At 40.3% G+C, this 23,288-nt stretch overlaps 1 protein-coding gene across 5 annotated transcripts in view; it reads right to left on the bottom strand.

Moving 5' to 3' along the window:
- The window catches only part of sema5ba (sema domain, seven thrombospondin repeats (type 1 and type 1-like), transmembrane domain (TM) and short cytoplasmic domain, (semaphorin) 5Ba), a 226,256-nt gene that overhangs the window by 65,443 nt on the left and 137,525 nt on the right, over positions 1-23,288 (bottom strand). For all 5 annotated transcript variants that reach the window (XM_042495042.1, XM_042495045.1, XM_042495043.1 and 2 more), the window contains 4 exons: positions 13,335-13,397; positions 11,378-11,476; positions 11,046-11,259; positions 131-416 (listed from right to left, as the gene is read on the bottom strand). In XM_042495042.1, the coding sequence (XP_042350976.1) occupies positions 131-416; positions 11,046-11,259; positions 11,378-11,476; positions 13,335-13,397 (662 nt within the window). The remainder of the gene's footprint in view (positions 1-130; positions 417-11,045; positions 11,260-11,377; positions 11,477-13,334; positions 13,398-23,288) is intronic.

Below are 23,288 nucleotides of genomic sequence, written 5' to 3'. Positions count from 1 at the left end.
TCTATGAATCTACCCTATAAAGATATTCACATGTACTTCCATTTCGCTTTAACAGAAACTTAACCTGTAAGAATGCGTCCTCTGCTTGTATAAACGGGTGGCGTGCTGTGATGCATTTGCGTGGACTTACACATTGGTGGTGAAGATGCCGTAGATGAGGTCCTGCTCCGGCAGGTAGAAGGTGCTCTGCAGCTCGTTGTAGTAGAAGGGGATTTCCCCTGAGCGGGAGCAGTTGAGCCTCGCCTTCATGAACGTGGTCCAGGTGTCCTCCAGGAGAAAACGCCCTCCGATATCGTTCTTGCAGACTCGCGCCACGCGTGAATAGACCGTCTTCCCGCAGTCGTGCTCCACCGCGTTCTCCCTCAGGAAGAAGAAGGTGAAGAGGCCGATGTCGTAGGCCGAGATGAAGTGGGGCTCTGCCAGGAGGAAAGGAGGGAGAAGATCATTACACAGTGACTTCAGGGAAATAGAAATATTTGCAACATTTATCTTCGAGATTTTATTGCTCTGACCCCTGTACTCCTTATTATTGATTACAATAAAAACAACTTTGTAATTCTACTGCTACACTCCTGTTTAAGATGTTCTGGAAAAGAGCCTCAATGTCAAACGCATAAATGAGATGAGTGGGCGCAGGAGAAGATAAAAAATGGTTACTAATAAATCCGTCTGATGTTTTGATGGTAAATCCATGGAGCTATGTCTGTTTAACTGGATGGCCGCGCTGCTTTTATTGCCCTCAGTGACACCGCGGATGATTAATGGACCTCCCTGCTGGGTGGGTTATCACGTAAAGCAGACTGAAAAACAGTTTGAGCGGGATGTTACTGTCATCCTTTGTAAACAAATGACTCATCACTGAATACTAATTCACTGCTGTAAACATGCAGGCAACAATGAGCACAGTAGTCTTGCGAAGCAGATTTAAAGTCTAAATTATTTTAGTCTTTTTAATGGCTCAAAGGATCAGTTCACCCAAATCCTTCTAATCCCATTTTACTTTTTACCATTTCCAGTATTTAATTATGCAGGTAGTTTTGGTTTATATGCAGACATATCACGATAACTGTTCAGTATCTGACATTTATGCAGACACTTAACACAACTGAAGTGAGTGGAAATTTGTTTGTGGTGCTCACAGCTTTTAAAATTGACATAGAAAAACTCAAAAGCTGGAGGTTTAGCGCTTCCAAACATCCAAATGCAGTTTCTGGCTGCCATATAGAAGCTCCTCACTATATGGATCAGTCTGTGGTTGAACTTAAATTAGTACTTGCTCAGAGAGACTGCAACTTGAACAAATTGACTTAATTCACATATTATTTGCTTTGCCAACTTTCAGCCCTTACTCCCATCCCGTCCAGGAGGGACTCTACCCCTCCCACGTGGAAACAGGCTTTTTGAACTTCATCTGCGTCACCTTTTCGATCACTTAAGGCAAATTACGGCATCTTTTGAACAAATGAAAAAGGATTCTAATCTCCCACAGACAGCTGTCTATGGAGGTTTTACGGATCTTTAAGAATTAGACATTTTCTACATAAAAAATATAACCTTATTAAGATCCAAGCTCCTGAGGCAGTTGAAAGGCTGTTGATTAATCTACAAATAAATAAATCAAAGAGCAAAACTATCTTTTTGTATGTATGGTGCATTATTAACTGCCTCTTATTATATTAAACCAAAATGGGCAAATGAGCTACAGTTACTGGAATCAATTCCCACAGAGACTTGGAATAAGATATGTTTAGTGGTTCACATAGTCACCAAATCAAATATGGGTCTTATGGGTCTGTGAATTCAGCACAGGCTAAATTCATCATGAGCAGTTTGCGCAGCGGTGTGAATTACTGATCAATTGTTCCGGACAGAGCTGATCAGAGGAGAAGCAGAGTGCAGAGTAAGTGAATGCGAACTTTTAGACCCTGCACAATAAATGGTTAACTATCACTTTCACTGCGCCTGGTGTTCTGCTGCTCCGTCTGTGACGACAGTACACATGGCACTATGAGAGTGTGCAGCCATGAAAGACTGACGGTATAGCCTATATATTTAAATAGTGCTAGAAAATCCACTTGTGGTGGCAGATGTTTTAACTGTAGCGGCCCGTCTCAAATAAATGAATGTGTGGGAAACACTGAGTCCAATTTGGGTAATCTGAGTGAACTGGCTGTTACATATCTAAATATATAAAATCATAGCATTTCTTGCATGTAAAAAAACAAAGATGTCAGAGTTTATATCTTATTTTAATTCCTGAAATGCGAATTCATAGGCTCTTTTATGGTACAAAGAAAATTTTAAAAACCCACTGAAGTATTTCGTACATTTTCACAAGACAGCATAGTCTTTGAAAAAGACGCTGAATCTGTGAATATTAAGCTGACCTATAATGTTAAATTTGAAGCCAGAATGAGATTTCAAATACTCACTTCATTTTAGAGGTCAATAACTGTCACTAGATAAAGCTTGATTATGGATTCATTTATTCAAAATTAATGACTGAAAATTACCACTTATTGAAAAGCAATGACCACTTTTCTGTGACACTTGAAGTTGTAGTTTAAAACTGATCATTCTAAAAAGAAAAAAAAGAGAAAAAAAAGAAAAATGAAGCATCAATGGTGCTCATACAGCTCGTGTGCTGAAAGGATGAAACAGAGAATACTCCCGTGTTTCCATTGTCCCTCTGGGACCCATTTATCGTAAGAGATGTCACACACTCACCTCATCTGAAAAGCACAAACACAAACGGAGGAATACACCTTAATATGTGCAGAAGCATGCACACCCATCAAAATTTCTAAAAAAGGGAGATGCTGATATTATACACACACACACACACACAAATACACAGAGCGGAGATGACATGTTAACAGCCATGATGAAATGTGCCTTGAGGCTGCTGAGGGTTTTTGCAAGAGAATAAGATTTTAAAACAAAGCAGGCAGAGACAAACCGCTGTCCACACAGCTGCAGCCGTCCCCAAATTACATTTTACATCCAAATTATAAACACCCCGTGGTTTGGACCAACTACATGGTGTTCAAAACTTTTGAAACTGTGATCAAGTCATATATTAAAGGGACAGTCAGTGCAGAAGCCCTCACATTATAATAAGGATTGGGTCCCGAAACCCTTTCTATTCAATCAGTACCTACCGGACCGAATCTTGACGCAGATTTTGGTGTAACTGTTATTTAAGGTTAAATTATTGTTGTCGGGTTAAGTTTTATTGAATTATGTTAATACGTTATGTGAATTTGTTAATAGTGTTTTGAGTTAATTCATATTTATATATATATGAGTGTATTTTAAATTGTTAAGAGGTAATATAGTCGATTTCCACTAAGGAGTGGAAATAAGGAGTATCGATTTCTCAAATTTGCCTCAAAAACAGGAAAAGATTATTTCATGTTGTTAACCGTCGTTTTGTGCCTTATTTCTAAAAAAGTATTGGTTCAAGCACCGTTAAGGCACCAGTACGGTGTTAAAAGTGTGGTTTTGGCACTAGTATCGAAAAAAACATGATACCCAAACCTAAGTCTCGTGAATATAAATTTAGAGTAAGTGTGTTAAAGGTGGGATGGAGCGGAGGCTAATTTAACAGGTGATCTAATCAACTTTTCCAGTTTACATTTACTGAAGTAGAAGTCCTCATCTCATCGTTGCATTGATAATCATTGGCTTAATGAGCAAAAATGTCGAGGAAAACAGAACAAACCCAGCAGAATAATTACCATCATTATTGTTACAATGCATGACACCCAAAGATATGATTTAATGTTCATATGTGACAAAAAGAGCCAAACTGCAACGTACAGCCCCCAGTCACTAAGTTAATTGGTGCTAACAAGCATGTAGATGAACAAGTGTCACCTCTGTCGGGTCCCCGATAATTACTGTAAATGAGACCACCATCATAATGGGTTAGTGCTACTTTCCCTGCAGCTAAAGGCCATGTGAAAGAGCTAATTGTGTTGAGCATGTTTCAGCTATGTAATGTGAGGAATAATGTGTGTGTGTAGCCTGCCTGCTGAGCTGCTATGTGTGGAGTCTTTCTGTATTTACATACCTGTGTTTATGCATACTGTATGCGTGTCAGGCGAGGGGCAGGTGGAGCTGACAGATTCTGCATGATATTACCGAAGCTGCGTGGGTGCAAATGTGACGAGTTTTTCCAGCACCCCAGTGAGCGGTAAACAGATTGTTCAATCTGGCAGGCCGGTGAGGTGCTGGAGGAGTGAGGCTGCCATCACTAACGTCACATGACGTTTTAGATCAAACTCAGATACAGTATAAAGAGCGAGGTGGTTTAGTATTCATACAAATGGATTCTGCTAGAATGCAAAAATGATTCATTAAGGATGGGGGGATGTGCTGTGTGTTATCATCCAGTCTCACTCCCACAGCATCAACTATGGCAGCCTGGCCAGTAGCTCTCTGCTTCTGGTACCAACACACAAGGCACCTCACACTTTAAACTAAGCCCATTGTAATCCTGTCTGTCGCGGTAAGGTTATACAACAAAAACATAGATGAGCCAGGTCCTTCAAAATAAAAGCACCATGATTTATTTAATCATAATAATACTTTTTAAAATTCCATCATAAATGTTCTTCATTTAACTTCCTTATAACCATATTTTATTAAATGTTATTATAACAGTGGTGTATTCAACTGTATTATATCACAGTAACTACTTTATTTAACTTTATTGTAACTGTAATTCATGAAATAATTTAGCAATTTAATAGTTAACATTAGTTTAAAGGACATTTAAAAATATCAAGATATATATAATGTATCGCGATATAGCCTTTAAATATCAGGATATCATTTTAAAGCCATATCACACAGCCTTACCTCAAGTGTAATATTGCAGTTATATGTTACATGACTGTTACACATAAATGTAATGTGATCACAGTACCGCTGCTAATAATTCGGTTACATCTGGTGGAAAAAAAGCTCTGCTCTCCAAAGGAGCTCTTGAAGCAGTGACAAGGATTCTGCTGGAAAACTAATCCACCACAATAAACACATACTTGAACATTAAATCTCAGTGAAAGTCAACAATACCAAGAGCTTAGCATATGAGGAGGATATTACTGTGGTGGAGGAAACTGCAGCAGCAAATGGCGCTGGCATGAAGACATCAGCACAGTGATACTCAGAAGTGTGAGACTATATATGGCCACACCAAACACCTGATAGGATGCTTCTGTTTCATGGGGACCAAGCAGGTGATGAATAAGGCACAGATTTTGAAGCATGAATGAAATAGCTGAAGTCCACAACGTCAAAGCTCTAACTGAACTAGATATATAGATACGGTTGCTATTTATGGGAACGCCCACAAAATGTCACAACCTTTCGGTCCAGGAGGAAAATGAAGCATTTGTTACCATGCTGAAGAGGTGTTGTGCAGCTTTCTACATGTCAAATACATTTGAAAATGCAGTGTTAAAGGGTGTCTCTCTACCTATTTTCCCATGTTTCTGATTTAAGTGATCAATGGGAACAGCATTCTTTGAAGTCAGTGCAGAATTGAGAGAAGACACTGCATCTGGCAGCGCCAGGTCGCAATGTAACCACTCTCTGCATGTTTGCACTGTGAATGTGCCTTCACTTTAAAGTGTTTGTTTTTGCTACTGACAGGTTAAGATTGTTATAAGAAGTGTCTGAAAACATTACAGAAATTATTTTTGCAGAGGTTTAAGAGTAAGATATTTTTTGTTTAACCAGAAGCAGCCCCAAAATCTCTATCAACAAACCCACTGGACACTAAAATAAACAGTAATTTTGTCACCGCAAAACACACTTCATTTCAATTCAAACAGAAACAGAACAGAACATATCTTGCTTCACCTTTCCACTGCTTTTACAAAAACCAACTCACGTTTGGTAAGGACAAACCATCAATTCAATTCACTAGGTGTGAAAATATATTTACAGCCTGTGGAAAAAATATGGGATTCACACTGGAAATTGTTTTTGTACTGGAAATTGTTTGTATGTCATGCAGCAAAAGGCAGAGGCCGGACTTGAACCTCCAACCGCTGCAGCGAGGACACGGCCTTTGTACATGGGGCGCCTGCTCTACCAACTGAGCCACTGGGCGCCCCAAGTTTATGACTTTAAATATGCTTTTATGTTATTTTGGTTGTTTTTTATCCATTTTTTAACCTAATAAATTATCATGTAGCACTCTGTTTCCAATGTAAAGTGCATTATAAATAAAATCTATTATTATTATTATTATTATTAAGAACCATGCTCTCCAGCATTTACAGGCTGGAGGAAAAAACTAAAAATGAAATAATGCAAATTAGATGTATAAAAACCTGAGGTCGAAAAGTCACATGCTCGTATGTGTCACAGTAAACTTCTGTCTTCAGTTTTATTTTACACTATATGTCAAAACACACTTTTTATAAGAGCTGAGAGGAATATAATTAAAAATGTTGTTACCCACAAAGTGTTCAGAGGATTAAGAGAAGCACAGAGACACTGTTTAGATTACTTGAAAAACAACTCTATAGCCCCTTGTGTCATTCAGATGCATGATGGGAAACAGTTGGTTGGCGCCTGGCAGGCTACCAATCCAATAAGGCAACAGATTGATTAGATCCAGGACCCCTCCCTGCCTTCAGTTCTCCTGGACTGCAGAGGCTTAAAGCTGGAAATGAGATTTTCATTCACACCCGAAATCCACCGGGAACTCAACTCCATAACCCTCAAGGAGGCCGCGAAGCGGAGCGGTCTGTGATGGCATGAATGTGTGACGCTGAAGTGCAACATGTGTGTGTGCAGCCAGCTGTGATTATGCTGATGAGGACACTAACTGCTTTGCTGCTCATCCTGTTCTTTTTTTCCTCCCACATGCTCTGTCACTTTGTGTCACTTTCAAACACACATACGTTGGACACACACGGAAGTGTACAGTCTAAATACATATATGCACAAGCACACACGCTCGTGCACACACAGACAGAGGCGTGCTGTGCTGTAATTTCACCCTCTCCCTGCCGTGAGGAATAATTACATCGCTCACTGACTCCTCAGTCTATCTACTCTGCTTCTCTCTCATCCTCATCTTCTCCCCCGCCCCGCAACTCCTCTCTCAACACACACACACAGACAGACAGACAGACACACACACACACACACACACACACACCACAAACACACACACACACACACACAAACACAGTCTCCCACCGTACACCTTCGATTGGATTCGATCTTCCTGTTCCTACCTCTCCTTTATTCCAGCCAACTCTAAAACATTTCACAACCTGCCTTTCATCATAATACAGCTGGTCTGACATATGTGAATCTTTGTTTGCTACAATGAGTGCTAATGATTAAAGCGTTAGTCATACGACTGAAAATTAATCATCAACACCTGATGATGAATTAATCGATTGGGTCTTTTATCAAGCAGAAAATGTTGCTGGTTCTGTGAGGATTTGCGGCTCGCGGTTTCATGTTCGTGTAAATTGAATATGTTTGAGACTCCTGGTCAGACAAAACAGTCAATTAAAGTTGTCACCTTGGACTCTGCAGCTTTGCTAAGTGCATTTTTGACATTTTATACACTAAGGGCTGTTCACATTGCTTTTTTCTTTGGCAGAAAAGCAGCGGCAGGGTGATGGGGAGAACTTTATCCCAGCGTGCCATAAAAAAGCACACTATAAGTGCTTAACGTAGGACACGCTGCACATGGGTTTTGTTCTACAGCAGCAAAATTTTGACATTAAAGTTTACTGGGAAGCAAACATAATGCTACATGAACAAGCTTACGACATGACATTCAGTCTCAGGCCGATCAGCTCCCACAAATGGGCTTGTCTGTTTTTGTTATAGCAGTTTTTTGCCCGACACCAGCTCCTTTCTGAAAATTTAAGAGATTTTCAGCGAAAAGCATTGTCTATTTGGCCTAAAATGTATAAAACTCTGGGTAGCCCTGCACTAAAATGATCAACTTCTCCATATATATCATTAGCTGATTTTTACAAGAGAAAGGGAGGATATCATCTGGCTGTGATCAGTTGCTCCTCGACACACAACATGCAGTTATGCGTTGCTGCACTACGGGGGTCATGTTTATTGTATTCACTACAAGAGTCCATATGACTCTCACTCTTATGGTATTTATGACCTCATAACTGCAATTTTTTAGAGAGTTCCAAGTTCATTAATTTGTGTAGCTGATAATCAGGCTCTTGCTGCTGAGCGACATGTTTTTGGGCGGTTTTTGGGGGTGTGCAGAAAAGTTAAAATATTTTCAACTTTTCAGTTCATGGTGAGGAGTCGCACCACTTGTCAATGTCGCTTTTGGCCACAAGCACGCAGCCCCGCTCCACAGGCACTCCCAGCTGTTTTTCCAGATGTGCTTCAAAGGCATTTTTGGAGCGGTCGCGGGTGGTACGATGCGTCTCGGTGTGATCGGCCACTAAGGGTAAAGCTCATCCAGGACCTTTGCTTGGATGATGCTCAGTTTAAGGCTTATTTAAGTGACAAGTCTGGGACAGTTTGAGAATCTGCTGTCCATCATCAGGCCTTAACAATTTGTTTAGAAATGCCCGGCAGCTTGCATTGACGTTGAACATTAGCTTCACACAGACCACGTACATTACTGCTTGCTGTCAACACCAACACTGAAGGGACGGCTCTCGATTTATCTGAGTGGACAATGGGAAAAAGGTTTTTTTCAACTCCAAACGTTAAGAACTCCTGCAAAAGCACAAAGCAAATAGATTGCAAAAACATGAGGCATTCAGAAGCAGCGAGCACAAAGTTTCACTCTCCTTAAACAGCAAAACGCCGCCACAGCCCGCTAATAGCTATACAACTGTTAGCATCACACACAACAGAATATGAGGCTCTGTGATTGGACCTTATTATTTAAAATGCAACTGGAGAAACAGTTTACTTCTCTCCCTAAGACTGTGTGTCCACAGGCTTACACCTCTGACTTTTTTAATGAAAAAAGCAGATATTCTCTTACAAAGTTCCTCCTCTTCTGTACTGATAATTCAACCAGCAGACTTTTATGTCCATCAGTCTTTTAAGTGCCACCTCACACTGCCTGTGATGCAGAAAATGAATTTGACCTTTACTTTCAGAACAATGGATGCCTAAAATAATTCCCTCTTGCCTTTTCTATAAACCGCCATGAGTCCAGTAATCTAACCGTTTCTGCATATCAAAGGCGGCACATGACAGCTTCTTCCAGTGGAAGGTCCATCTACATTTCTGCTGGAGTCAGGATGTGTGTGAATGGATTTCTGCTGCAGCGTGTTCAGAGGAAAAAAGGCACAGCGTCAGCAGCAGGGAGATTATTGACACCGACACCAGCAGGACTGACAGCATTTCATGTTCCTCGCCATTCTATAAATCCGACCAATTCCTAACCTGCGCCGTGTGTTCCACACACAACTTCAAATCCAAACAGTCTTTGTAATCCTTTGAAAACACCTCTGTCGGATTGATCCATCTTGGCTGTAACAAAAGAGCCGATTGTGTTGGAAGCAAAAGTGCACACTTGGCCCATCTGCCGCTGCAGGCAGGTCTGGGAAAATGTTTAAAGTAACAGCAGGAATTTTTGTTTGACACAGTTTCAACCTTGTATGGATTATTTGGAAATCCAACATGAGTTAGACCCGAATCAGATTACTAATCCTGTTGGACTGGATTCACATGCCTGATAAATAACACACCCTGTGAAACACTAAACAAAGCTGCAACTTCAACCAGCAAAATCTAAAAAAACTCAGTGTTTTAAAAGCTCTACGGTGAACTTGAGTAAATCGATGGAAATGTATCAACATTGGGTTTCTATCAGTCCTGTGAATGGGCCATGGGTGACGTCACCAAAGCGCCACAGTAAGCAGAACAGCAAACAAAACGAGAAATAAGTTATTCAACCCGTTAAATCAAAATGGAGAAGCAAAGCAAACTGAGAGAATATCATACTGAGACAAACTCAGCAAAGATGCCAGAAAACCATTGTTAATCAAAACGACATGACAGCTAAACCTGGAGTGCTGAGGCTCATAATGTGTTACTGACCTACCATACTTTTTTCATATCATATAAAAATGACTCACAAAACTCCACTTCAATCAGTCAGCAGGTTTAAAAATGTGTAAACTGTAAGCATTATCTGAAAAACAGAAAAACAAAAATCCATGACGTTCATTTACTTCACATTGAGCTACAACTAATACTGAATGATGTTAGCTAATGAACTAAAGAAGAAAGATGAACAACCAATAGGATTTACAATGTAATAAAGAAATCACAACATGTTCAAAAAGGACTGCAGAATTACCTAAAGGTCCAGTGTGTTGGATTTAGTGACATGTAGCTGTGAGGTTGCACAACTGAAACTTCCTGGTGAGCATGTAGGACTGCGGTGGCTGACACGAAAATGTGAATGGCCCTATGTAGAGCCGGTGATTTATCTGTTCTGGACTGCTGTAGAACAACATGTCTGTATGTAGATATAAACAGCTCATTTTGAGGTATTGAAAATATGAGGTTCCTTATATTCAGGTGATTATACACTAAAGAAAATATATTTATGAATATATTACATTTCTGCCAACACATCCCGCTGAAGCTTATACATTAGACCCTTGAGCATCCTTAAGTTATTAATTACTTATTAGTTATTAGTAGCATTAAATGCCAAGCATCTGCTTTGATGAGCTTCTGCAGTGTGAGGATTCACTGCTTTCCCTGTTTTAAATCATTGTGAAGTTAACGCTTCTCAATGTGAGCCAATGAATATGCTTGGTCAGTCCTTTGATTTATACTGGCATTGGCTCTGAAAAAGCCTTAATGTGAAACCTCTTATGATTAAAAAACAAACAAACAAACAAAAAAATTGCCCAAAAATATCGCAACTTGCATCGCAAATTTAGAAAAAAAAGCTGCCATGAAATCAGACGTTTCAGGGCGCAACAATTACAAAACAGCCTGTGAAATCTTGGCGGGACTGCTGTGTGGTGGTTGTTGCTGTGGTACTTTACCATTGAGCCATTTGGAGTTGTACTGCGCAGTCCGGAGAGGTGGCATGCCGCCCAGGCTGCGGTATATGACGGGGTCACGTCCAGAGAAATCGATGACGGTGGCGGCGTACAGCTCTCCGCTCTCCGTCACCACCGCCGTGGAGTTGTGGCGAGGGTCATAGGGGCAGCGTGCCACCCCGTTCACCCGCTCCAGCACGCTGCTCATGTTGCCCACCTGTGATGGAAGAAGAGATAAAGAGATGAAGAGAAAGAGGGAGAGACAGGGGGAGCAGCAGGCTACAGTGCTGTCACTGATTTTCTACACAGTTACACACACAAACACACACTGGTACCTCTCTGGTGATACACAGAGGCTGGAAAGCGTTGGTTCCACAGGTCATGACCTCAGTCTTGTTCACCAGCAGGACTCTGATGTAGTTCTGACATTCAATCTGCAGAGAAGAGGGTGAAGAAGAAGGAGTTCAAAAAGTTACAGTGGAACAGGAAAAAGCTGAGGTGGCAGGCTAAATATTCTTTGACGTGTTACTGAGAAGAACAATGGAGCGAGTCCTCTGGTATCAGACTGGCAACCAACCAAAAGCAAAGCAATTCAGTGTCTGCAGCGTTCTGTAGCGAGGCCATTGTTCAAAAAATAAGAACGCTCGTTTGCAACTGAATGGAAGCTTATTTGTGACATCGACGTAGGCGCTACAGTAAGTCAAGTATGTGTTTCAGTAAAAAGATTCAAATCTGTTTGAACAAAGGCATGAAATAGATTTATTGGTAATGAAACGTTTTATGTAAGTATCATTTTTTGTAACTGGCGGTGCTTTGTGTCGTGGCTAAGAACTAAAGTAATTGCAGTGAAGAAGGTTTGGGAGAGATTGTTTTGTGTATTTGGTATCACCCTGTGCTCTATAGGTGCTGAGGGAGATAAAATTGATGCTACAATCAGTTTCTCACATATAAATGAATAAGACGGCTGATCAGAGTGTGGGTTATCAGACATATTTAAAAGGAAGTCCCTTTGTGTGTCTCTCTAGCTGCAATTACACTGCCTGCCCACCGATGTCTGTTTCACAGCCTTGAAATGTTTTTTAAAATTTCCCAAATCTTCTAATTTCTTGCAATTTGTGTGACATTTCTTGCCAAGTTGATGACTGCAAAGCAATCAAACCAACATGACAGGGTTCAAAGGGTTAAACAGCCTGTGAAAGGCATCTGAACGCAGCACAAGAAAACTGACGTTGATGTGGGTTTCAAAGGGTTAATCGTGGGGTTAAGGCAAATATCAAGTTAATTAACAGCTTTACAGGTTACGGCTTGTAAGTTTTACCAGCAAGTGACGAGCTGACGAGAACGTGCAGCAGGCACACACCACTCTGTGATGACAGTGTTACCGGATTAACTATCGTACCAGAGACTCAAAATGATCATATTTTGGGAAAAATGATCATTTGCCAGTCTGGGCCTACACCAAACGCTGTAAGGAGATCATGTGAGAAGTGATACGTAAACACAGATGTAGGAGCCAGGAAATTACTTAAAATGAGACGTGTAATCTAAGTGCTTGTTGTGAGTGTCACAATGGTCAAATTATTGTACATTATGGCAATTTCGGAATTATTGATCGTATATCGTACAGAGGGCAAAATTATTGTATAAATACAATAACTATTGTGCATCTGATAACACTGTGTAACGCAGAATGTAAGTCTCCGCCCTTGGTCGAAACTCCTTTTTGGAGTCCCAGCAATTAGTGGTTAATACAAGGGAGAAGAACAATGACCGTAAATGTCCGTAAACTGGGAAAACGGTGAGATTCAGGAGCTTTTTACCCTCTGAGCAAAGAGTGAGATCAGCTGCCATATAACACAGAAGGCAACTGACTGTTATTGACATGTGATGCCGACGCATGTAATACATCGGTATGACACACTGGAGGCTGATGCTGTTGTGTTACTTCACGACCTTCAGGCTTCTTTTGATTACGGGATGCTGCCATTGGTTCTGTGATATGTGTTATGTGACTTTGTCGCGGCCCCATGGTGTGATCTCTGTGTAAGAGCGGCTACTATCTTACCCTCGTCTCTCTTGTGCACAGTTTCCCTCCTTTCCCTTTGCCCTCCCTCTTCACTGCAAGAAAAACAACTCTTGATTGAAGGGTCTGAAATAGCTGTTCTGTACCGAGTCCTCCCATGAGGCCCTAAAGGACCTCGCCACAACAGCCACCAGATATCAAGATGGCCTCTCTGTGAGCCAGGCAGCGCAGACATGAAGTGTTGTAATTGGGGGCGGGATCAGGGTTACCTCTGTTTTGCCTTTGCTCTGACAGGACCTCCTGGTTTCCTCGTCCGGTGCCCATTCTGTCGCCTAGGAGACAAAAACAAGAGAAAAAAAAACCCAGGGATGAGAAAGAGGCCGAAGAGCAGTCAGCTGAGTCCTCCAGACACGACAAAACAGTTACGCAACAACTGACTGTTGCTAATACTGTAGGCACGCACAAAAAGATGCATGAAAAGACTTTAACCTCATTGCTGTTTGTTTATTGTGTAAACATGGCGACCGGCTTGCCAGCCAAGAGCTTATTCGAGGGTAGCGGGCACGGTACCCAACGAGGCAGTTGAAGGGCTGAGGACGGCATTAGCATGTAAATGGCTTTCTCTCCGTCTTCTTCTCCTTTCTTCCCCCTCTCTCTCTATCTCGCGCTCGGAAAGTTTGCAGCACTCGCCTCCGCTCCCCCGCCCACCCACCCACCCCCCTCTTTTCACTCCTACCGGCCAATTATATTCTGTTGATGGTTGTGTCTTGGGCATAATTATGGATGCAGGCGGCAGCGCTGCACGACTGCACTGCAAACACACTAATGCATGTGCACACGCACATGCCGCTTGGCCACCGGAGCCGCACTGGCTCTTGTTAAGAGGGTTGAGAGATGTCCCTCTTCTTGGCACCAACAGTATGTGTGCAAGGTGCCAGGGGACCCCCTGTTGGGTGTCACTGGCCTCATTTTACTCATCCTCCTCCATCTCCTCCTCTTCTCTGATCTCCCTGCCCAAGTAGGAAGGTTGCCTAAGTGTCTAAGAGTTAAAAAAAAAAAAATCTTTCATTATATAACATCAATCCATCTGATCCTCCATTTTTCTTGCTTTTGGTCTTATTTCTTTCTCTGCTCTCCCAAAGGGATTGTTGTCATGCACAAGAGAACCCACGGCCCATAATTATCTACATCTTATGAATTGCCTTCCCGGGACAACCGGCCACTGGGACTCAGTTGTGACCTAACATTCAGAGGAGCCCGCCAACTGGGGCCAACCAAGAGTCAACACTAAACTGGGTCAGTGTTCCAGGAGCCAAACGGAGGACTCAAACAAACAGAAAACTTCAGGGGAAACAACTAAGCAGCCCAGTCGCCAGGAGTAAATGTTGTCACTGTATGTTTCTGCAAACCAAGAACACGTTACATTTGCACGTTTCATACAAATCACGTTTCTTCTTTGTTTTTTTCTTTAAACAACAGTTATTTAAAGACATTTTTTGTGTTAATCAGACAATACATTAACATAAAATATAATCTCAAGGTAAAGATATGTACAGAAATGGGACAACAACAAAACCCTGAAAAATGGTTATTGTTCTACCTATTTTTTAAAATTTGTATTTCGATTTCAAATTATTGTTTTATTTGTTTGTTTTTTGGGGGGAAGTAACTTTATTTTGTAGCCTTTTTTTTTTAATTGTTGCCAACTGTGTGTCTCATTTGAAATGTAAGCTTGTCATGTACCAACCCATTCAAAATCATTCAAAATTTTAAATATTTAAAAAAAAAATTAAAAATCCTACTCCCACATCTTTTTTTCAGCATTTTTAAAACTTTTGAAATATTAAGATATTTTATTGCCAATTAAAGCATTATTTTTGTGATGAATTCAATACTGAATTCAAAGATTTTTGGTGGGTTGGCAGGAGACCTGTCATAGACGTTAAACGTGGTGTTTTGTAGCGACCAAAAGGTGTTTTTCCACTGAGGGTTTTTATTACAGAGATGTCACTTCCTGCTGTGATTGTGTCACCCAAATCTGGTATTTTAAGACAAACCTCCTTAACCCATTCATAACCAAGGGTTTTTTTTGTGTCTAACTAACCACAAATTTATCACAACTTTGTTGAAAAAAGTTTCCAAAGTATTTGCTACATAATAACGTGCAAATATAAAATAATTGACAACATTATTTGTGGCTGATTCACTGTGTGGCTCAGCTTGAACACCTATACGCAGTCTTGGACAACTTCATCTTTATTTGTCCTGCGGTGATATAACTTGTGCTGTTTTGGATCCTCATTTTGCTTTAATTAAAGCTCAGCAGAAGAGACTAAAAACTGTATGGCCCCGAGACACAGCGAGGAATTCTGCTGGGAAAATGTAGTTTTGCGTTAATCACATTTTTCTTTCAGATCCTCGGTGCAGAGAGTATAGCTCTTTAGGAATTTAAATGGAGAAAAAAAAACATATAAGCACATTTAATGAGAACTTAAGAGAACTGCCAAAAATGTTTCTGGGGACAAAATGTCGAGATAAAATTCGCTGAGTTCTCCTTATTGTTTAAAGGTTATAAATAGATCTCTTATTTCGCAGATCATGGAGTATATCGACTACGCTTGAAGGAGTGGAAGTTCATGATTTTGGATGATTAGCCTCTGCATAAATTCTTGCTTAATGAGTGAAAACGCCAGACTGAACACTACTATCCACAGCCTAATGAGCTAGTCAAACATCTGCACATTATCCTGGGATTTCGTTTATTGCTTTTATATCAAGCTTTTATTCATCGTCTGTCATGAGTGAGCGTGATTGTTTTTTGATTGTTCACACTGCCAGGACTGTTTGTGCTGCCAAAACACTGCAGAGAAAAATAATCTTCCACATTCATAATGCCATGTTTGATTGTTCCAAAGCCTCACTAATCAACAAACTTACTCGGTGTTCACGACCTCCTCAGCAGGAAATGGCAGACAAACTTAGTGACTAACTGGCCAAGAAAATTGAACATTTAGCAGCTAAAGAACCAGATACTTTTCTCAGGATAGTGGAGACCAAACCGGGGCTAAAAGGAGACTTCCTGTCATCAGCAGGACAAAAACTGCCAGCATATTAACCAAAAACAACTTTATAAGGTGAATATATGTTCGAACTGTGCATCTGTCAGGTTGTTTTGGAGTTTTTCTGACCCCTAGTGGCCAAAAATATAAAGTAATGCAGCTTATGACATGCATAAAAAGATTTTTTGGCCTTTTTGGGAACAGCACAACAAGCTGTACCACAACAGTGACCTTTTATAACATTATAAGGTCGCTTTGTGAGATCGGCGGACATCAGCATGTTGGTCGATTCCGATATTTCATTTTCAAGCCGATATCTGCCAACACCAATGACATGCCGATATTATCGTGTATTCCTACTGCTTTTCAATAAAAATATAAATATACATGCCATGATGATGTCATTCTTTACATAGCCTGCAAAGAAATTATCTGCAAGAGTAAAATCATAAGTGGTGTTACATTTATTAAAAACATGACAACTTCATTTAGACCAAATATTCATTGTGATATTACAATGAAAAAAAGAATGGAATTAAGTTTTAATCAGCCTGCCAACAGAAAGAAGTTTTCAACATCCACATAACTGGAAATTATATAATTATGATGATATATGTAACAAATATTTGAATAATGTTGTTATTTTTTATATTCTAATGGGGAAATTCTTTATCCACAAACAAACATGTTTGATTAATTTTAACTCAACGCTTTCCTTTCTTACTCTAATAACAAAAAAGCAACACATTTTTAGATTATTACATAAACTTATTTGGCAAAATCCCTGTTATGATATGTATATGTATTATTTTTGTTTCTGTCCATGTCCATTTTTTAAAATATTTTTTTGGTTTATGCATTGATATTATGATAATTTATTATTTCTTTATTATCTTCTGTGTGGAATGTCAATTTATTTGTGCACTTATGAACGTTTGTATTCTTGTTTGTCTGAGATATATTGTACGTACATTCTGTTAAATAAAGCTGTAAACATACATACATAGACACAAATATATATATATATATATATATATATATATATATATATATATATATATATATTTTTTTTTTTTAAGATAAATAATCATAGATAATAATTGACCGTGCCCATTTGTGTGGCGCATTGATATAATCTTGGCCTAGCATACAAACCCTGCTGAGGGTGAACCAAACCAGTAAAGCCAGAAACAAAGCCAGAGCTGAGCTGCAAAGTCCAGTTAATTAGATAATTCGGTGAGATTGTAACAACAAGCAACTCAATACACTTCAGTCATTTGATTCCTCACTGATGTGGAAATATTGATCAGGGCATCTTCAGGCCAGCTAAAGTGAACTCTGCAGAAAAAACAGACAAAACCTCTAGACTTCACATTGACATGTAAGTGCAAGTTTACGTCAGAGATTGAGACAAATTCATTAGCGTTATTGAAGCTATGTTTAGCTCCTGCAGCCGACGGAGCACCGGTAAGTGGGCCCTGGCCCATATTGATAGTTACAGCTCATCTCCCTGTCTCCCACAGCAGCTCCCTTCAATTAACCTGCATCAGACTGCACTGGGGAGAGAGAGACGGTGGCAGCGGAAAAGCTATATAAAGTAAACTGTGATTAAAATGAAACTTGAGCTCGAGGCGCTGGACGTGAAGTAGACGGAGAAATAAATAATAAAAGTGGCTAATGTGCTCTGCGGGAGCTCGACTGTCTAGCCGGGCTGCCCGCGCGTCCGCCGAACACTACGCCAGACACTCAACAACAAACTCAAATCCACTTCCCATGAGCACACAGCGAACAGCGTGGCAGCTTTCATTCAGGGAGCGGCTCCGCCCCCTCCGCGGCAGTCCATCACTCTGCCTGTTGAAATGAAAACACTGCTCCTCCACAGCCCCTGCCTGTCAGCCCCTGACAGCCCGGGGACTGATGGGATGACGTCATTGTAAACACACACACACACAGAGTGATGGATGCCTTCGCGATGAATCATGGCTTGGGGCATTACCATCTTTTCGGCAGGGCCCCGTCTCCAAGCATCCCCATCGGCTTAACCCGCTGACCTTCACCAAGAAAAGTGCCCCCCCCCTCCCCCTCTCTCTCTGTCCATCTCTTCTTCTTCACACCACTTTGGAACAAAGCCACACTCACACGGAGCCTGTGAGAATACCAACTCCACCTCAACATCCTCTCCCTCAAATACCTTCCCTCTCTGCCGAGCCCTGAATGGCCTGGCGCCATCAACAAGGTGAATAGAGGCTGCATAATGTGGGAGGAAGGATGCAGCGTTTCACCAAAAAAAAAAAAAAAAAAAGTTCTTTTGAGCCTCAATCCAACAGAGAAAGGTAAGCGATGGAGGGAAATAACAACTTTAAATATTTCAGGTTGATATTGAGGTTGTTATTTGCTGAATAATTAATGATTTGTAATGCAGAAAAACAGCTCAGTGTGCAGATTCACACACTCTGACCTCTGTTGGCTTAGAGTTACAGAAAATATGCACAGACATTAACCTAAATTTAAAAAGTGAAGAGATGTTGAATTTAAAGTAGTTCCACTAATGCTCAAGTGTTCCCTTTCTATATATCACTCTGCATCAGACTATAGAAACAGCACAAATCAATTCATGTAAAAACTGTGGGTGAAATTAGCTAAAGCTTCAGACTTGTTACTGCTTTCAGGGTTCACACACATTGTCATGGATGCAATTTCAAAACTTTTCCAACACTTTTCAACACTTTTTGCCTGGGGTTTTTCAAAGATTTAAATTCTATTCAAACATACTTTTAGCTAGCTGGCATACAGAAAGGAAGAGCCAGAATGTGGGCCGCACAGCAACACAACTAACTTTGTTAACTACCTGAAAAAAAAAACATAATCGTGCTGAGTGATGAAGGCATGACGGCCAAGAAGAATATCGTCCATTAAAATGATGACACTCTTTCTACCATCAGTGCAAAGATTAGTACATTAGCAGGAATGTAACAACATGGAGGTGAGAGCAGGGCTCTGTGGATTTAAATGTAGTGCAACAAAAATATCTTGTCCCTACAATCAGTGAATAATCGTGATAAATATTTGTGGTCTCAAAACAAGCATGATTATCCTTTTGGTTGTAATCGTGGAGCGGTGAGTCAACCTCACTCTGAAAACAGTGTAGAGCTCCTTTAAGGTTAGGAAACATGTCAAAGTCACCCAATTTGTTGAACCCAACCTCTTAGTGACCGCCTTTTCTATGAGACCTGGCTATAACACATCCCATCTCCCATACTGCTGGAGATGATCCACTGCTAATTAGGATGTTCAAACATATACTGGCTGCATGAGCCGAACAGCTGTTTTTTTCTGCTGAAGCAGCTTGCATCTGTGAAGAGTGACATCCACTTCTAGTGATTTTATAATTAGTTTCTCTTGTTTGTTTAAGTCACTTCTCCTTCAAAGTCCACAAAGCAGGAGATGGGATTCATATAATATGCAATATTCAGAGAATACTGACAGAAGATAAAGACAGTGTCGTACAGACACCAAGTATCTGTAACATCAGTCATGTGCAAGCTGCTTAAGCGTATTCAAAAATGCATGTAAAACACAAAGCAAAAACCTTGAAACATTATTGAAAATCTGTCTGAATAACAGACAGCTTAAAGATGCTCCATCTCTGAAATGTGACAGATGTGTGATGGAGCCGAGGGGCAACCGGAAGGTGAAATATCCAGTGGGCATGATGGGTAAAATAGCTTATGTACGGGTGACTTTGCTTCTGAGAGACAGTCGTAGTTTGCACAGCCTCTAAAGCAGGAATACTCAACTTGCTATGCTTATAGAGGCCACTTTTGCAAAATGACAGGAGGCCAGGGGTCACTCACAGCAGCTCCATACATGTTTCTAGGATTTTAGGATGTTTCTTGGATTGTAGCACCTTCCTAGGATTTTAGCACACTTCTAGAATTTTAGGATTTTTTTTAGGATTTTAGGAAGTTTCTAGGATTTAAGACTGTTCCAAGGATTTAGAACATTTTGATTTTTTTTGGATGATTTTAGGATGTTTTTCACATTTAGGATGTTTCTCTGATTTCAGGACATTACTAGGATTTTAGGCCATTTTTTGCATTTTAGAACATTTCAAAGATTTTAGGATGTTTCTTGGATTTTAGGACATTAGGGGCTTAGCTTTGACCTCTGTCAGGGGTAAACGAGGGGACCCTCTACTGGCACTGTTTTATAGGCAAGGTCTGTTTTAATGCTTTTTTTTATGCACTCCTGCACCTTATGTATACTTAAAGTACGAAAACATTCACATTGTTTTTATTGTGAATTAGAAAATGATGGGGGCCACCTGGCACCATATTGGGGGCCAGATTTGGCCTGCGGTCCGTAACTTGAGTCTAACTGCTCTAGAGGTCTCTGTCAGGTGAACACAGCAAACAAACAACCAGTACTGTTGTTTTTCTGATGAGGACAGTCGATATCAGGATCAAATATGTTGATTTGTTGAAGCACAGATATGAAGGACAAGAAAAGGTGTTGTATTTTCGATCATTGTCCCTGATTCACGAAATACCAGACGATTAAAAAAAGTCAGCCAGTTACAGCCATTTTTCATGCTCCAATACAGCCCGAGGCCACACATACTGTTTATTATTTGTGCCTGTAAGCTCAGACGCATGTTAGAGTTCATTTCCATCTATTAGCAAGGCCAACAACCATGTGCTCTCCCTGCCATCAATTCCCCCTCCAAATGGGAGCCTGACACCCCATTTCTCCCAATTTCACCGCTCCTTAAGACACAATGAGAGTATCTAGCCCCCGGCATCTTTCTTCAAGAACGGGAAGAGAGAGGGGGAAAACATGAATTTTTTATAGGCAAATAAAATAGCAGAAAATACAATTAGCAGCAGGAAAAAGGATTCATCACTTTTACTGCAGAAAGATGGTGGCTGGGCTCGAAAATGAATTCTATTTTTACGAGAAACAAAGACAAAAAAAAGGAGAGATGGAGAGCGGGAAACGCTAATGAAGTAAAGAGAGTTTGCGAGCAGCGGAGGCTGCAATTGTGGTCGTTCCTGAAATGTGGCGCTGTGTTGATAAGGCCGCCCCTCACTGACACACTGCTAACACTATGTGCGACAACTAATTATAACTCATGAATATTGTAAATAAGTGTGTCAGGGGAGTAATGGTTGTTTGAATAGGAGCCGTCTGGCACTTGTTATAGTCAAGATAGATTTGTCTACCAATGCAGAGGGAATGGCCCAAAACTTGTAGGTTAGAAAAGTATGTGAGACATTTAAAAAATTAGAAACAATTTCTTTAACATAGAGCCTAAAAATGAACAAATAATTGAATAACAGTGATTATGGCCAGTTTTGTGGGTGATTCTGTGTTTCTCAATCTGAATGTGAGATTCCATTGCTTGAAATATTTGTTTATGTTTTCAGCGACTACATTTGCATGCACAGTAATATTTCACTAGTATTCAGAATACGATACACAACATGTTGGGGCACGTTGATAAGAGTATGCACTGCTGCATGTAAATGAGAATATTAGTGGAATATTAATTTTCAATAGTGTAAACAGCTTATCAAGAGTACTGTTGTTTTTGGGATAAGGGCAAAAACGGGAATTTTTTCTGCATGTAAATGTAGTTACCTTTTTATAATCTACCTTCTCACATTCTTCACTTCACTGCAGACTGTTTCTCTAAATGTTACCTCACCACTGGACCACCACCTCACTGAGAGACAGATCATCTATCTTTAGTATCCGTCCCCTCAAGGCGTCCTTACTTCAAAGCTTCCTACACTTATAGACTGTTGATTCTTCCCTCTAATTTCCAGCCCTTCACTCCACGACGTGTTTCCCCTTTCCTCGTTTTCTTCATCTACGTAATCTGCTATTTTAAGCAACAACCCAACACATAAACAAACGCTCACAACTTGACAATATGGCCAATTTTGGCACAAAGTGGTGCCCAGGAGGTGCAGAGGAGAAACACTCTGCGCTCCCACATACACACATGAGGGAACATGCCTGGTCGTGTTCACAGGTGAGAGTGACATCATGTGCTTGTCCCACGTCACTTGTCAAACAGACTGATGATATAAGACAGCTCTGTAAACTCCATAATGTTGTGAAATTATTACAATATCTGGGTGACCAGTGACTACAGAGACTATGCTGCGGATAAGGATTTGAGGATTTTGGGGTTAGCGAGGTCACATCAAGGTGAACTCTGAAGTTACTATTTATTGTTCCACTCTGGTTTTAAAACAAACCTTTTCAAAAACAGAGATTGTATTGTTTACGAAACTTAAGATCTGACGATGATTTTAGCGGCATTTTAATTGTGCAAAGTTTATTTTATCCCCGGAGTGACAGCTTACTGTGGCTAATTTATTTAACAATCTGAGTCAATCACTGCAGCTCAAAACAACATGAGACACCTGTGTGGTTTAAACTCAAAATAGAAACCAAAAAGAAATAATAAATAATTTCAAGAAATTGTCCACACACTGTTAATTGGCTCCCGAGACTATAAATGCAACATTTCTATCAGAGGCCTCGTCAGTCATTAACTACTCTTCACTCTTTACTTTGGGAGCAGAAACAATCTGGAATTGCTTTCAAGTTTTTTTTGTTTGACTCTGAATACATTAAAAAAAATTGAATTGTAAACCAACCTAAAATGATCACTTCAATTGGTAACACATAAACAAATTATATTTTTTCAAGTTATCAAGTTTGAATTACACAACTGCTTAGAAATCAAGTTGAGAAAACGGAAGTTTCTTTTACAAATAAATGGCAAACTACAATTAGAGCTTCACGGTTGTACGCCTCCACCAACCAGAAAAATTACGGTGCATATCCATGTCTATGCAAACTAATATGTCGCCATCACTGCTTCAAATATGACAGTCGCCGTAAAGACGCTACAAATTCGAAAACGTGGATGCTTCGCAAACATCTTCAACCCAGCAGCAGAGAAGATCTATACAGGCACAGTTTCAAGATTAGTGTCACCGATTCAGTATCTGATCAGATGTTGTCCCCTGCTGTTTCAGAGTTATGACAATAAATAATGGCAAAAAAAGAAGTGTTTTTTATGATGTCACAATGTTGTTGACTTTTGACCTTTTGAATATAAAATTACATCACTTTAACATTTTAGGA

The sequence above is a fragment of the Plectropomus leopardus genome, chromosome 10, assembly GCF_008729295.1.
Source record: "Plectropomus leopardus isolate mb chromosome 10, YSFRI_Pleo_2.0, whole genome shotgun sequence".
NCBI classification, from domain to species: domain Eukaryota; kingdom Metazoa; phylum Chordata; class Actinopteri; order Perciformes; family Serranidae; genus Plectropomus; species Plectropomus leopardus.
This window is presented reverse-complemented; position numbering and strand designations above follow the sequence as displayed.